The sequence below is a fragment of the Lacerta agilis genome, chromosome 16, assembly GCF_009819535.1.
Source record: "Lacerta agilis isolate rLacAgi1 chromosome 16, rLacAgi1.pri, whole genome shotgun sequence".
Lineage (NCBI taxonomy): Eukaryota > Metazoa > Chordata > Lepidosauria > Squamata > Lacertidae > Lacerta > Lacerta agilis.
The window spans coordinates 31,520,364-31,534,096 of NC_046327.1; the positions used below are offsets into that span (position 1 = coordinate 31,520,364).

Genomic DNA, 13,733 nt, shown 5'->3' on the forward strand with positions numbered 1-13,733 from the left:
AGGTGGTTGGACAGTGTTCTCGAAGCTACTAACATGAGTTTGGCCAAACTGTGGGAGGCAGTGGAGGATAGGGGTGCCTGGCGTGCTCTGGTCCATGGGGTCACGAGGAGTCAGACACGACTGAACAACAACAACAGGGCAAGGGCAAAACTTGAAGGGGCTTCTGCTTCTTGCTTTCCTACAGGCCAAGACGAAAGGCATCAAGGTGAACATGGGCGTGAAATACGCTGAGAAACAGCAGCGCAAATTCCTGCCTGAAAAGCTGAAGGAAGGACGGAACATCATCGGGCTGCAGGTATGTGACTCCAGAACTTCCTGCTTATTTAACCAGTAGGGGATTCTCCCCGACAGAAGATGAATGGACTGCAAGGGTGTCCCAAATGATCATTAGTGTAGTCGTGCCCAGGGCCGGATTTAGGTTTGATGAGGCCCTAAGCTACTGAAGGTAATGGGGCCCTTTATATGTCCAGCTGTCCTTTGTCAACAACAAATTGTTGCTGTTTCTTGTGTTGAATATATGCTATATGGTAATTTATGGACCTAATACAGTAGGTATCTAAAGCCATTTGCACATGTTGCCATGCAGAATGTAGGCACCCTATATATAGAAATGAGCAAACCGGTGATACTTTAGGGAGCAGGCTAGCAGGCCTGTACTTACCGGTACATCATAAGAGCCTACACAACACAAAACACTGTTGCTGTATGTAGGTTTTAATTTATTTGTTTTTTATCTTATATTTTGGAAATGTACATCCAGGTTTTTTTCCCCTTTAAACTTTTTTGGGGCCCCCAAAAGAGTGGGGCCCTAAGCTATAGCTTGTTTAGCTTATACGTAAATCCGGCACTGGTCATGCCAACCCTGGCTGAAAATCTGATGCAGCCACAAGTCACAGGAAGTAGCAGGAGTTTGGGGAGGTAGAGGCTCCCAGATTCAATGCATCCAACCAGGGATAGCCTGTCCCATTTCGCTACCTGAGGCGAAATGGAATGGTGCCGCTTCCTGCTGCAAATACCCCACCCCACCCTGGAACACCCCCCTCTCTCTGAAACTCGGACAGAGAGGGGTGTCCCAGCAGCAGCAGAAACAGTGACAGCAGGGTGTGTGGGGCAAGGTGCTGCCTCTTGCACTTCCGCCGCCTGAGGCAGCTGCTTAACCCTGCCTTATGGATGGGCCGGCTCTGCATCCAACTTGAGCATTTCCAAGACACAGATGATAGCACAAATGTACAGTACGGGAAGCTGACTTATGAGCACTGCATTGCCACCTAGAGGCAGAAGGTGATACTAAAGATGCTTTTTAATAGGGGTTTCGGTAGGGTTGCCATACGTCTGGATTTTCCAGGACGTAGCCGGCATTCAGCCATCGCAAACAGCGCCTGGGTGGAATCGCTTAAATGCCTGGAAGTGTATATATTGGTGGATTTCCTTAAAAATAGCTCAAAAACTTCATTAATTTCTGAGATTTTGAAAAAAGAAAAAGCTCAAAAACTTTGGGCAAAACTAAAAACAACATTTCCCCCCTACCCCCCGGACTTTCACTTTATGAAATATGGCACCCTTAGTTTAGGCATGTTAGAGAAAATGAAGCCCGACATTGAGGGGGCTCACCTTGACTTAGTTGCGAAACCACACGGAGACAAAAGATTTGAGGAGGTTCAAAAGCACTTTGGCTTCACATTATGTGTGAACATTGCCAATGTTTACTGGAGCAGAACTTAAAATGTAACTTCCGTAGCTCTTCTGGAGGTAATTTTCTGGAATTTCACATCAATAGATTTTCATCATTTTAACATGGTTGAGCAGCGTGTGTGGTTTTTCTTTTTTTAAAAACAACAACAACTATTTTTAAAAAAAGGCATAAATGGAAAGGGATTTCCCTCTTTTTCAAAATTGCTGTGAAGCGGCAGCTGCAACATGTTACTGATATTCTTAAATCTACTATTTCCGCTGGAATTCAAACAGGGTCAAATCCACAAAATAGCAGAACACGGGTACCAACAGGGGTTATAATAAGGGTTATTAGCCAAAATAGGAAAGAGAGCAGAAAACTAGGCTAAGAACCACAGAGGCCCAAGAAAAGAAGCCTTACTCTGTCAACTTTAGTTGCCAACAGAGCTGCCAACAGAATATGCGCAGCTTGCAGAATTAACATACAGAATAAGAGAACAAGAAGAACAAAACATTTATTGAATATATGGGAAATAATTGTGTACAGCTGGAAACGCTGGCAGCATTAAGACAAATGCAACAGTGTAAAAAGGTTTTGATGGATGTAATAGTAGAAATACAATTGGTATAGTTTTTGTAAAATATGCAGGGATATAAAATATGCAAAATGAACCATGGAAAGAGATGAAGGGAAGTCATTGATATCTTAAGTATGTAAAATGTTTTATCTGAAATTGTAAAACAGAAAATTTAATAAAAATCATATTATTATTATTATTATTATTATTATTATTTAAAAAATAAGCCTTACACTGCCTACAGATGCAATATGGCCAGGCTGTTCAAGACATAATCTACAGGAATGTGATGGGAACAGATTACAGGAACCCCCCCAGCTGTAAGATCTTCCTGAAATCTAGATGAAATCTGTGACAGAACCAGAAATAAATGGAATTCTACATTGTCTAAGTGGCAGGGTAGGGTTGGGGCTTTCCATCTGTGGGTAGTTGAATGGGGACCACTCTTCTAGGGAGACTTGGAGGAGACAGAACGACCAGTCGTAACTGTCAACACTGTTTTTGCTTCCCAGATGGGCACCAACAAGTTTGCCAGCCAGCAGGGCATGACAGCATATGGCACACGTCGGCACCTCTATGACCCCAAGTTGGGCACAGACCAACCTTTAGATCAAGCCACAATCAGTCTACAGATGGGAACCAACAAGGGGGCTAGCCAGGTAAGAAATGGAGGGGGGGACGACAAGAAAAAATATGTGTGTTGACTATTTAGTATTCCAGCTCCATGCAATGGTGTCTTGGACTTCTCCTGGTGCCAATGAAGTATCTGTGCAACATTCCTTGCCCCCTGCCCCCTTCATCATGAGGTGGCAAGGGGAGCTTAGTTTTTTCCTCCTTGAAAAGCTCATAGAGCCGAAGGACTCTCTGAAAGAGTGCCACTCTTTCCCATTCCCTCTTTTAGCTCTATGTGCTTCTCAAGGCTCAGAGGGCATCCGGGCAGTTGAACCCTAGGAATTGGAGCAACTAAGAGAAAGGTAGGGACGCGGGTGGCCCTGTGGTCTAAACCACTGAGCCTAGGGCTTGCCGATTGGAAGGTTGGCGGTTCAAATCCCCACGATGGGGTGAGCTCCCGTTGCTCAGTCCCAGCTTCTGCCAACCTAGCAGTTCGAAAGCACGTCAAAGTGCAAGTAGATAACTAGGTACCGCTCCGGCGGCAAGGTAAATGGCGTTTCCGTGCGCTGCTCTGGTTTTGCCAGAAGCGGCTTAGTCATGCTGACCACATGATCTGGAAAAACTGTCTGCAGACAAACGTCGATTCTCTTGGCAGTAAAGCGAGATGAGTGCCACAACCCCAGAGTCATTCGCAACTGGACTTAACTGTCAGTGGTCCCTTTACCTTTATCTTTTTAAGAGAAAAAGGGAACCACCGAGGGTGCAGTGGGTGAACTGGCCAGGGGACAAAAGAGTGTGTGCTGCAGGAATCAGGAGAATGTAGTGCCAGACAACCAGAAGGTGCACTCACAAAAGTTGGATCCAGTAAGATGTATTCTCTTGAAATGACATCTTTTCCCCAAGAGTTTACCCAGCCCACCCACCACCAAATCACAGATCACATCTGTCTCTATTGGCTGCACTGTAAAAATCACAGATCCAGTACCTCCCTGTGCTTCCATGGTTCACAAGGATACAAGGCACAAATCCTCATGGATCTGTAAGAGATTCTCAAAACCACCATCAAATCACAGGTCACCTCTGTACCAACTGATGTATTCTGCAATTTATTGGTGGCTTTGTTGTCCTTCTTTGGGAAAAAGAATCCATGAGGAGCCATGTTTTTGTGGTGCATATATACATATATAAACAGACACACACACACACACACACACACACACACACACACACACACTATGCAATCTTCCAGTGGAAGGTTTGTTTTGATTGTGGCTTTGGTAGGATCCAAATTTAAGAGTATGTTTTAACTCTGCTGGATCTAACTTCTACCCAGACCCCATGGAAAAATAAATTGTGGGTGTGGGTGTGATTTCTTTGTCAGGTGTAAGGGAAAGTGTCCTGAGGGAGCATGGGAAGAAGCAGAGAAGGTGATACCCAGAGCACTCTCTCAACATTCCAAATGTGGCCACAAGGCCTAAAGTTGATGGCACCTGAAAGAGATGATAAAATAGCCTCAGACACAGTAAAGGTAACGGTAAAGGGACCCCTGACCGTTAGGTTGCCGCTTACGACTCTGGGGTTGCTGTGCTCATCTCGCTTTACTGGTCGGGGGAGCCGGCGTACAGCTTCTGGGCCATGTGGCCAGCATGGCTAAGTCGCTTCTGGCGAACCAGAGCAGCGCACGGAAATGCCGTTTACCTTCCCACCGGAGTGGTACCTATTTATCTACTTGCACTTTGACGTGCTTTCGAACTGCTAGGTGGGCAGGAGCTGGGACCAAGCAATGGGAGCTCACCCCGTCGCGGGGATTCAAACCGCCGACCTTCTGATCGGCAAGCCCTAGGCTCTGTGGTTTAGACCACAGTGCCACCCGCGTCCCTATTTAGACACAGTAAGTAAATTCCTCAAGAGACAGGCCCAAGGTCCCAATTAGATATTTTGCATTGCTGGGTTACATTCTTCTCCTCCTCTGTAAAAACAAAACAAAAAACCCTCATGACTCTGGGAAAGGCAGCATCTTTTGCATGCTCAACCCACCAAGTGGAACACCACCAGATTATCCCCACTATGGCAGAAGTACAACAGGCACACTGCAGTTGTTCTTAGAAATGTCACAGATGTAATGAACTACAGCAGCGGTGTTAAGAAGAAGTCAGTTTCTGGGAACAGCTGGGAGCGTGTGGCTCTATTTATATATAACTGCCTGTCTACAAGAGCAAGGAGCATCCGTTGTGGGATCTAAGCAACACCCCCTTGTGGGCCATTCATAGATTACTGTGCATTAAGCACTTTTGTACAACTAGGTTTTTAGGCATAATGCAAAAATAAGGGTACTCTGCCAAGAAGAGACAATGCTGCTGCTGTTTTGGGTACTGGGTTATTTAACCCGGGATAAACCATTCCAAAAGAGTCCATGATTCTTTTTGAGCCAGTTGCCTTCCTTTGAAATGCTGTCTTACAGCAACCTCGGAAACATGTGAGCTGAAGTTGAAGAAACTTCAGGCCAGGCGGGGGCAGTTATCTCAAGAAGATACCATAGCCAGTAAACAAGTCCTAGCTTGTTCTTTCCTCATAAGTGTAGTCCAGAAAGCAGGTACTGCTAATCTCAAAAGTGTTCCATGAGTACTTTTAGGTTCCCTGGAAGATCAAGGTAAACTCAGAAGAGCTATATGAGGCATTTGTTGTCCTAGAAAGCAAATAAGCTCAGCCTTAATGCAAGGAGAGGAAGATGAGGGATGTTCAAACAGGAAAACCAAACTTTTGCTTGGCATCCCATTGGCACTAATAAAGTTGAACTAAGTACAGTGGTATCTTGGTTCTCGAAATTAATCCGTTCCAGAAGTCCGTTCCAAAACCAAAACATTCCAAAACCAAGGCGCGCTTTCCCATATAATGCAATGCAAAACGGATTAATACGTTCCAGGCTGTTGAAAAACTACCCCTAAAATGCTTCTCCCCACCGCCCCAATCAGAGCGATTTTTCCAGATCTCTCTCTCTCTCCCTCTCCCTCTCACGTCAAAGAAGCTGGGCTTCAGAGCATTGTCTGGACGCTTCTCCCCACCGCCCCAGTCAGAGCGATCTTTCGAGATCTCTCTCTCTTTCTTATCAAAGCAGCTGGGATGCTTCTCCCCACTGCTCCAATCAGCCTGATCTCTCTAAAAGCGGAAGTACAACACTAAAAACGGAAGCTCAGGACACGTTCAGCTTCCAAAAAAAATCCAAGAACCGGAATGCTCACTTCCGGGTTTGCGAAGTTCAGTTTCCAAGTTGTTAATGAACTAGGCTGTTCGAGAACCAAGGTACCACTGTGCCAGCAGAGAGGGTATGAAGGGGGCCTCATGCGAAGATAGCTCTGCTTTCCATTCTTCTCCTTAAGACGTTTTACACTCCCAAGTTCACCACTTCCTCTCTTCTCCTTCCTCCTCCACCCATATCCATCCCTAGGCGGGCATGACGGCTCCTGGAACCAAGCGGCAGATTTTTGAGCCCGCCCTGGGCATGGAGCACTGCGACACCCAGAACATCTCCCTGCAGATGGGCAGCAACAAAGGGGCATCGCAGCAGGGCATGACTGTGTATGGGCTGCCGCGGCAGGTCTACGACTCCAAGTACTGCCTCACACCCCACTATGCCATGATCGGAGAGGATGAGGACCAGTACAACCACAGCCATCATAACTTCTACAACTCAGAATAGCCAGCAGGAATCATGGGACGGACATAGAACAGAGACACCAGCACTTAAAAAAAGAAAAAGAAAAAAAAGGGGGGCACTTCCCAAACAGAAGATCCACCATCAGGTGGCTATTTTCACCTGGGAATATAAGAAGATCCAGACGGTTCCCCAAACTGCTAACCAGCTCACTAGAGACTCCTCAAACCATGCCAAATCCAAGTCTCCCCTCCAAGTCTCCACCACTGAGCCTTAAAAGCTTCACTTCGATCCCTTTCACGCTTTATTTAATGTATGACGTACTGCCACTACTTTTAAGCATGCACTGATGTGGCTCAAAGCCGCTAGGATGGAATGTTACAGTAAAAAAATAATAATAATCTAATGGGTTGGGAGAGGCAATGAGCACTCTTGATTTCTCCCTCTTTTCTCTTTCCTGAACAAGAGCCATCAGTCATCTCTTCCCTGTGGCTTGTGGCAGCTCCTGCTGCTGCTGTTTTGGGTCAAGGCAGAAGCAGGCAGTCAAAGGCACAGCTTCTGTTGGTGAACATATTGCCTACTGCACTCTTTTTTTGTACCATAACAGAAGCTGCTCTGGTACAAGCCCCATCATCTGCCTTGCTCTGTCTACAATCAGATTAGGGGGGCAAATTGGCAAGCTCCCCCCCCCCCCACCTTCCTACTTTGCAAGGGTTTTTTTGCTTCCTAAATACCAATAGTTTGTAGAAAAGCACCGGTGAACTGAATCAGCCATTGGCTTCCTGGAAACGGAACGTATTTAGGTAGAGTATGTGAACTGCGGAGGGAGACTGTAGGAGGAGGTTGGACGCATCTAACCGGTAAAGGGGTATGTTCACAGTGTCTGAAGTTATCCCAAGATTCATGTGAGAGGTCATTTGGTGAGAATTACACACAATTGTAAACCAAGGCCATTCATCTTCTACATCTTCAGGGAGAATCTGGAAAATAATTTAACAGGTTATCAGTAATCTAGTCTTCACTAAAAAAGAGAGACAGAAAGTTTCTATTCCTAATGGTCCTTGACTAAGCTCTACTATGCAGGCAACTTCTACAAAAACACTCTAGCGCTCAGAAATTGGAACTTCCCAGAAATGCTTGGCAACTTATCCATTCCTCCTCCTGAATGCCTCTTGTTTATCAGTGGTTCTCCTATCAAGTAAGCCACTTCCTTGCCATCAGTCTCATTTATCTCCTGCACACACACCCAATTTCATAGTAAATAACGGAAATCAAAGCAACTCCATGCACTGCAAGCGCATTTACACACTTTCTGGAGAATAAATTTAAAATTCCAGAGGTACAGAACATGAACAGCCTTCAGTAAGGCTGTCAGAAGTGCTGTGGGACTAATTCATGTTTGAAAATAAAATGCTTCTATTCAGTAACATTCACATGCTTCAAATGAAGACAAATGAATCACCTGCTATAAAGCCAAAACCAGTTTTGAGATAAGCCTAACCACACGTAGACCAAAATAAATCCCACTGAATTTACTTACACAAGTCAATTTGGCTTGTGATAGCACTGTCATCCAGTTCAATACTCTGTAATCGATTAACTGCATGGATTTTAAACTTGCATAAATTTGCATATATCACAGTAGCCCTGAAAGGGGTGGGGGGGGGAGTATTCACTGTTTGTAGTGACGCCTGCATGTGTCATAGCTGGAGCCATCTCAGAAGCACTACTTCCACCTGTTCCAGTTACAGGCGGGTAGCCGTGTTGGTCTGCCATAGTCGAAACAAAATAGAAAATTCTTTCCAGTAGCACCTTAGAGACCAACTGAGTTTGTTCTTGGTATGAGCTTTCGTGTGCATGCACACGAAAGCTCATACCAAGAACAAACTCAGTTGGTCTCTAAGGTGCTACTGGAAAGAATTTTCTATTTTACTTCCACCTGTGTGAGGACCAAGGAGGAATGCTCTTATAAGGAGCCCACTGCCACCACCTAGGGATTTATAATCACTTACATTTAAAAGCAATTTCCCAACAGATCTCCTCTGACCAAAGCATTTGATTAATCAATTAGATGAGTTGTCCAAACATAGCAGCAGTCTCACTTAAGGATTGGGGTGCTTATCTACCTGCGTGGCATCCAAGTTAAAACAGGAAAAAGCTCTCTGGCTTCACTAACTGCGGTGGCAAATCTAGTGTTTAGCCGGGGGGCGTGGGACACTTGCTCACTGATTAGCACTGGAGTTAGTATGTGATACCAGATACTTGTTACAAACCAACATTTGGGGGAAATGCCAAAGTCTATATTGCCAATGAAAGCAGCTTCTGTCTTTAAATACTGCCCCTGCCCCTCGCTTCTCTCACTGGGGCCAGAGATACTCTAAATATTGAGCAGAAAACCCACTCTGAAACTTTTTTTTTGTTGTGTTCTGCTAATGACCACTTTTAAATTTCACTGCAGCACAATAAAAAGAAGGGAAAAAAACACTTCTTCTAATATGATCGAAGGTCTTCCTTATCCCTTGGTCAGAGATTTTCAACCTTTTTGAGTCCACAGCTCCCTTGACCAACTACTTATATACTTGAGTATAAGCCTAGTTTTTCAGCACATTTTTTTTGCGCTGAAAAAGCTGCCCTCGGCTTATACTCGAGTGAAGTGGCTGGTGGGGGGCGGGGAGAAAGAAGCCCTTTCTCTCCGCTCATGCCACCGCCGCCCGCTCACCCCAGTCAACTATTCCTTAAGAAGCGTACAAGAACGGCGGTTCTTTACTCTCCCCAGGCAGCTTGTTCCATTACTGAACTGCTCACATAAATGCAAACTTTAGACCCCAGAAGACAGAAAGCCTATCAGTTAAGGAAGTATTAAAACCCCACAGGTGCTCACTTTCCCTGGCTCCTGCTTAAACAGGACAGGATCCCAGCCTTCTCTGTATAACACAAGGGAACATTGCGCTGTGGGTTAAACCACAGAGCCCTAGGGCTTGCCGATCAGAAGAATGGCGGTTCGAATCCCCGCGACGGGGTGAGCTCCACAGCGGCAAAGGAGGAAGAGGAAGGAGCAGCCCAAAGGGCTGCTTTCAGGCTGCTCGTTCCTCCTCCTCCTCCTCCACAGCGGCAAAGGTGAACCGGCTTATACTCGAGTCAATAAGCTTTCCCAGGTTTTTGTAGGAAAATTAGGTGCCTCGGCTTATATTCAGGTCGGCTTATACTCGAGTATATAGGTACATTCTTTCTGCGGCGCCCCTGTGGGGCTCAGGAGACCAGTTATGTCACCCCTTGCCTGCGGAGCTGGTAGCCTCTCATGCTTTTTCAAACACCCTTGTGGAGGGTTCCTTCAGCCTCCTCTCTTTTCCCTTCTCATTGGGGGTCCTCCGGGCAGCTGCCGCCCCTGGTCTCTGGGCTGTGCTCCCCTGCCCCAAAGAGAGGTGCCTTCTCACACTGCTCCACAGGGGCCTGGGAGGCACCCCCTGGGCAGCTTGTAGCCAGAGCTGCTGCAACAAACAGCCCCACAAGCCTATGGGAGGCAAAGATGCAAGAGTGCATCAGAGGAGGGAGGGAAGGAAAGAGGGACAGAGGCCAGTGTTGCCTATGGCACCCCCAACCATCATTCAAGGCACCCCAGGGTGCCATGGCACACTGGTTGAAAACCACTGCTCTTGGTCTAGCTAGTCCAGAATAACCTATTTTGGCTTACAGGGAATCTCTAAGACCTCCAGGCAGAAAGGACTTTGCAAACTCTGGTACCCAAGTATATGCAGAGTATTGAGCCTGGGGGACCTTCTACGAGCAAATTCATGTAAAAAAAAAGGCAATTTTTAAAGTGCTAAACTAGATTTGACTCTGCTCTCTTCCAACTCAGTTTAAAGCTTGTGTTTCTTTGCAAATGTCTACTGTCAAATGGAAAACAGTCAGCTGACGATGCAGAATGAGAGATAATAAGCCTGCATGGTTATGAATGTATTCAGTGATTTGTACCACATTCAATGGCATAAAAATCCATGTGGCAAATGGGCTGTCATTTTAAAATGTTTCTAGCCTTTGTAGTTAGAGAAAACCTGAAAATAATGGGCAGCCTCTGCTTTAAGTAGAAAATTCAAATTTCTACAAAAAAGGGGTTATTACTATGCTGCAAAAAAATAAAGCATGTAAGCTCAAGCTATACTTTGTGCAGATCTAGAGCAGTTTAGAATCTTCTTCTGGAAACAGACAAAATCAAAACAAGTATCAGAAAATAAGTACTATACAAAATAAGGGAAGTTATGTTTCATTTGCTGTCCATGGGTTGGTGTAAGATCATAAGTGCCTGCTGAATCAGGCCAATGGCCCACTTAGTGCAGTATCCTGTTTCCAGTGGTCAACCAGGTGCCTATGGGAAGCCTGCAAGCTGAACCTGAACACAAGAGCTCCTCCCACACCTGTGATTTCCAGCGACTGCCATTAAGAGTCACACTATCTCAGACAGTGGAGGCAGAGTGTAGCCATTGTGGCTAGTAGCCATTTGATAGCCTTTTCCTCCACAAATTGTTCTAATCCTCTTTTTAAAGCCATCCAAGTTGGTGGCCATCACTGCCTCCCAGTAGCAGTGAGTTCCATAGTTTAACTATGCATCAGTACTTTCCATGGCGTGTCCTGAACCTTCCATCCAATCTTCATTGGGTGGCTCCAAGTTCCGGTATTGCAGAAGGAGATAAAGTTCTACCCACTTTCTCCAAATTGTACACAACTTTTTACACCTCTTATTCAACTTTTGTCTAAACTGAAAAGCCCCAAATGTTGTAAGCCATCAACAGAGGAGTTGCTTTTCTTCCCTTGGCAATTTTGCTTCTTTGAAATCTTTTCCAGCTCTACAATATTATTTTTGAGGTGAGGATACCAAAACTGTACAGTATTCCAAGTGTGGTCACACCATAGATGTGTTTAATGGCATTATGTTATTTGCAGTGTTATTTTCAATCCCTTTCCTAATGGACCCCTAGCACGGAATTCAGCTTTTTCACACTGGATCAAAATCTTCATTGAGCTTTCCACTGCAACCCTACGCCTTCTTCCTGGTCAGTCACCATCAGTTTGTTTACATTGAATTGCATTTACCATTTTACTGCCCATTCACCCAGTTTGGAGAGATCCTTTTGGAGCTCTTCACAATCTTTTAGTTTTAAGCTCTTTTAGCAATTTGGTATCATCAGCAAATGTGGCCACCTCACTGCTCACTCTACACCATGTATTAACAAATTAAAAAGCACAGGTGCTAATAAGAACCCTTGGGGAACTCTACTTTCTGACTCCATCGGGAGAACTGTCCATTTATTTCTGCTCTGATTCCTATTTCTTAACCAGTTACTGATCTACAAGAGGACCTCTCTTATTCTATGTCTCCGAAGCTTATTCAGGATCCTTTGGTGACCATTAGACAACCATCTCCATTCCACTGGCTGCAAGTGACCAAACATGGCAACCCTTTAAAAGGATAAAAAGGTAATACAGTATACAGGCGACTCACAATTTACGAGATTACATTCTGAGGATAGTGTGTATAGTCAAAGCACATTGGGTTCAGTGATGGGTGGGATTGTCAAGGTCTTTTTTCCCTGGACACCTGCCCCCTTTTATTTTATTTTAAATTGCATGAAGCTGAATGTGCAAGTTGTGAGTTACCTGAACTTAGCAAGGAGCACATAAACACCTGTATTTGCATGAACAAATCCAAATACTTTTCTCCATGTCAAAGAAACCTACAGGGTACTTTGTTAATTTTACAGCAGTTTCTATTATATAGCCATTGGATCCAAAATGGATTGGATTCCCCAAGCAGACCTCCAAATAGGTGAATAGCCAATACATATTTGACACGTTTCTACCTCGCCTTTAAGACAAGACAGCTTCCAACAGAACAAGTCAAACACAAAAATTGACAAACATAAAATAAAAAGGTGGTTGAGACCTCTGGTCATACTGTTCCATGCCACATGTCCTACAACCTTTATTCAAAAAGCAAGGTGACCCTGTGAAAGTACAAAGGTTACAGAGAAAACAGGGTTAGTTGTCTGGGAGCCCTGATTACCCTAGAACACTGTGCAAAGTCCCAACAGGTTTTATTTACTCAGTCTAATCTCTCACAGCAAACAAGCCCAGTCAGCTGATTTGTCACAAACACTCCATTCTGGTACTCTGATGTTCTCGCCTTGGCCTGGAATGCAGCCATTTGCTCCGTTTTTGCCGAGGTCAATGGGGGGGGGGGGGAAGATAGCTTCAAGAAGTCATGCTACTTTACAAAGGACAGGATATAAGTAATAATTTCATAATAATCTTTACCAGACAAGTTAAGTGTGATGGCCAGCTTCGATAGATGAGTAGATGACTGGGTATTGCGCAGCAAAAAGACAGGATAGGATGTAGCAAGAATTGTGCTCTCCAAGTGATGCAGGGCTACAGAGAATAATGGGAAAAGGCTTTTCTTTCAGCTTGAGTCAGCTACTAAATGTGGTCTTTAGCCACTTGTCAAAATGTGGACAGAGCATCATTCCTTTCAAGGCCAGGTGGAAGGCCACGGTGCCACCTTAAAACTTGTTTCAGTGGCCCTTCAGTCGACTCTTCCTTTGGCTGAGAAGTAGGACCTGAGTAGTAGCTGGTCTCCCCAAGGCAAACAGGAGAGAACCCAATAATATATTTTTTAGGCTTCACCTTCCCTGCTTGTCTTTTCTTTCATCACTGCCTGTGGAGCTCTTAAGGAACTCCACCCCAAAAAAACTTGCCTCCCTGACCAAGACAGGTATATAAGAGTTCTGCATTAAAATAGACTTCTAGGAAGTTCAGTGTGAGCTTGCACCATTACTGTTAGTGGAATGACCACTCCAACAGAAAGCTCTGTTTCCTTAATGGTCGTTCAACCTTGTGGTTCTTTGATTTCTTTCTTCTACAGAGCTCAGAATGGTATTTTAGCCCCACAGCATCCATGTAAAATGGAGCTGGGCTGAGAGAGGGTAATTTACCCATGTAAGCTTCCAGGGAACTGAAGATGCAACAGCCAAGAGTATCCAAGCACACATCTTAAGGCACTCTTGTCTTCTTCAAAATGGGCAGCAATTACAAAACCGAAGACAAACACAACGTTGCTATCACAGAAGCAGCTAACACAAAAAGCTGCACTGACTTCATACAATCCAAAAAGATTAACGTGGGACCCAACACAACACCAGCAGTAACAGAAGACACTGAACAGATGC

The 13,733-nt window shown here is 45.0% G+C and overlaps 1 protein-coding gene across 1 annotated transcript in view; it reads left to right on the forward strand.

Annotated features, from left to right (window-relative positions):
• The window catches only part of CNN1 (calponin 1), a 34,477-nt gene extending 27,562 nt beyond the window's left edge, over window positions 1-6,915 (forward strand). The window contains exons 5-7 of the mRNA XM_033173475.1: window positions 185-295; window positions 2,762-2,908; window positions 6,307-6,915. Coding sequence (XP_033029366.1) covers window positions 185-295; window positions 2,762-2,908; window positions 6,307-6,558 — 510 coding nt within the window. The 3' untranslated portion in view covers window positions 6,559-6,915. The remainder of the gene's footprint in view (window positions 1-184; window positions 296-2,761; window positions 2,909-6,306) is intronic.
• The last annotated feature ends 6,818 nt before the right edge of the window (window positions 6,916-13,733 follow it).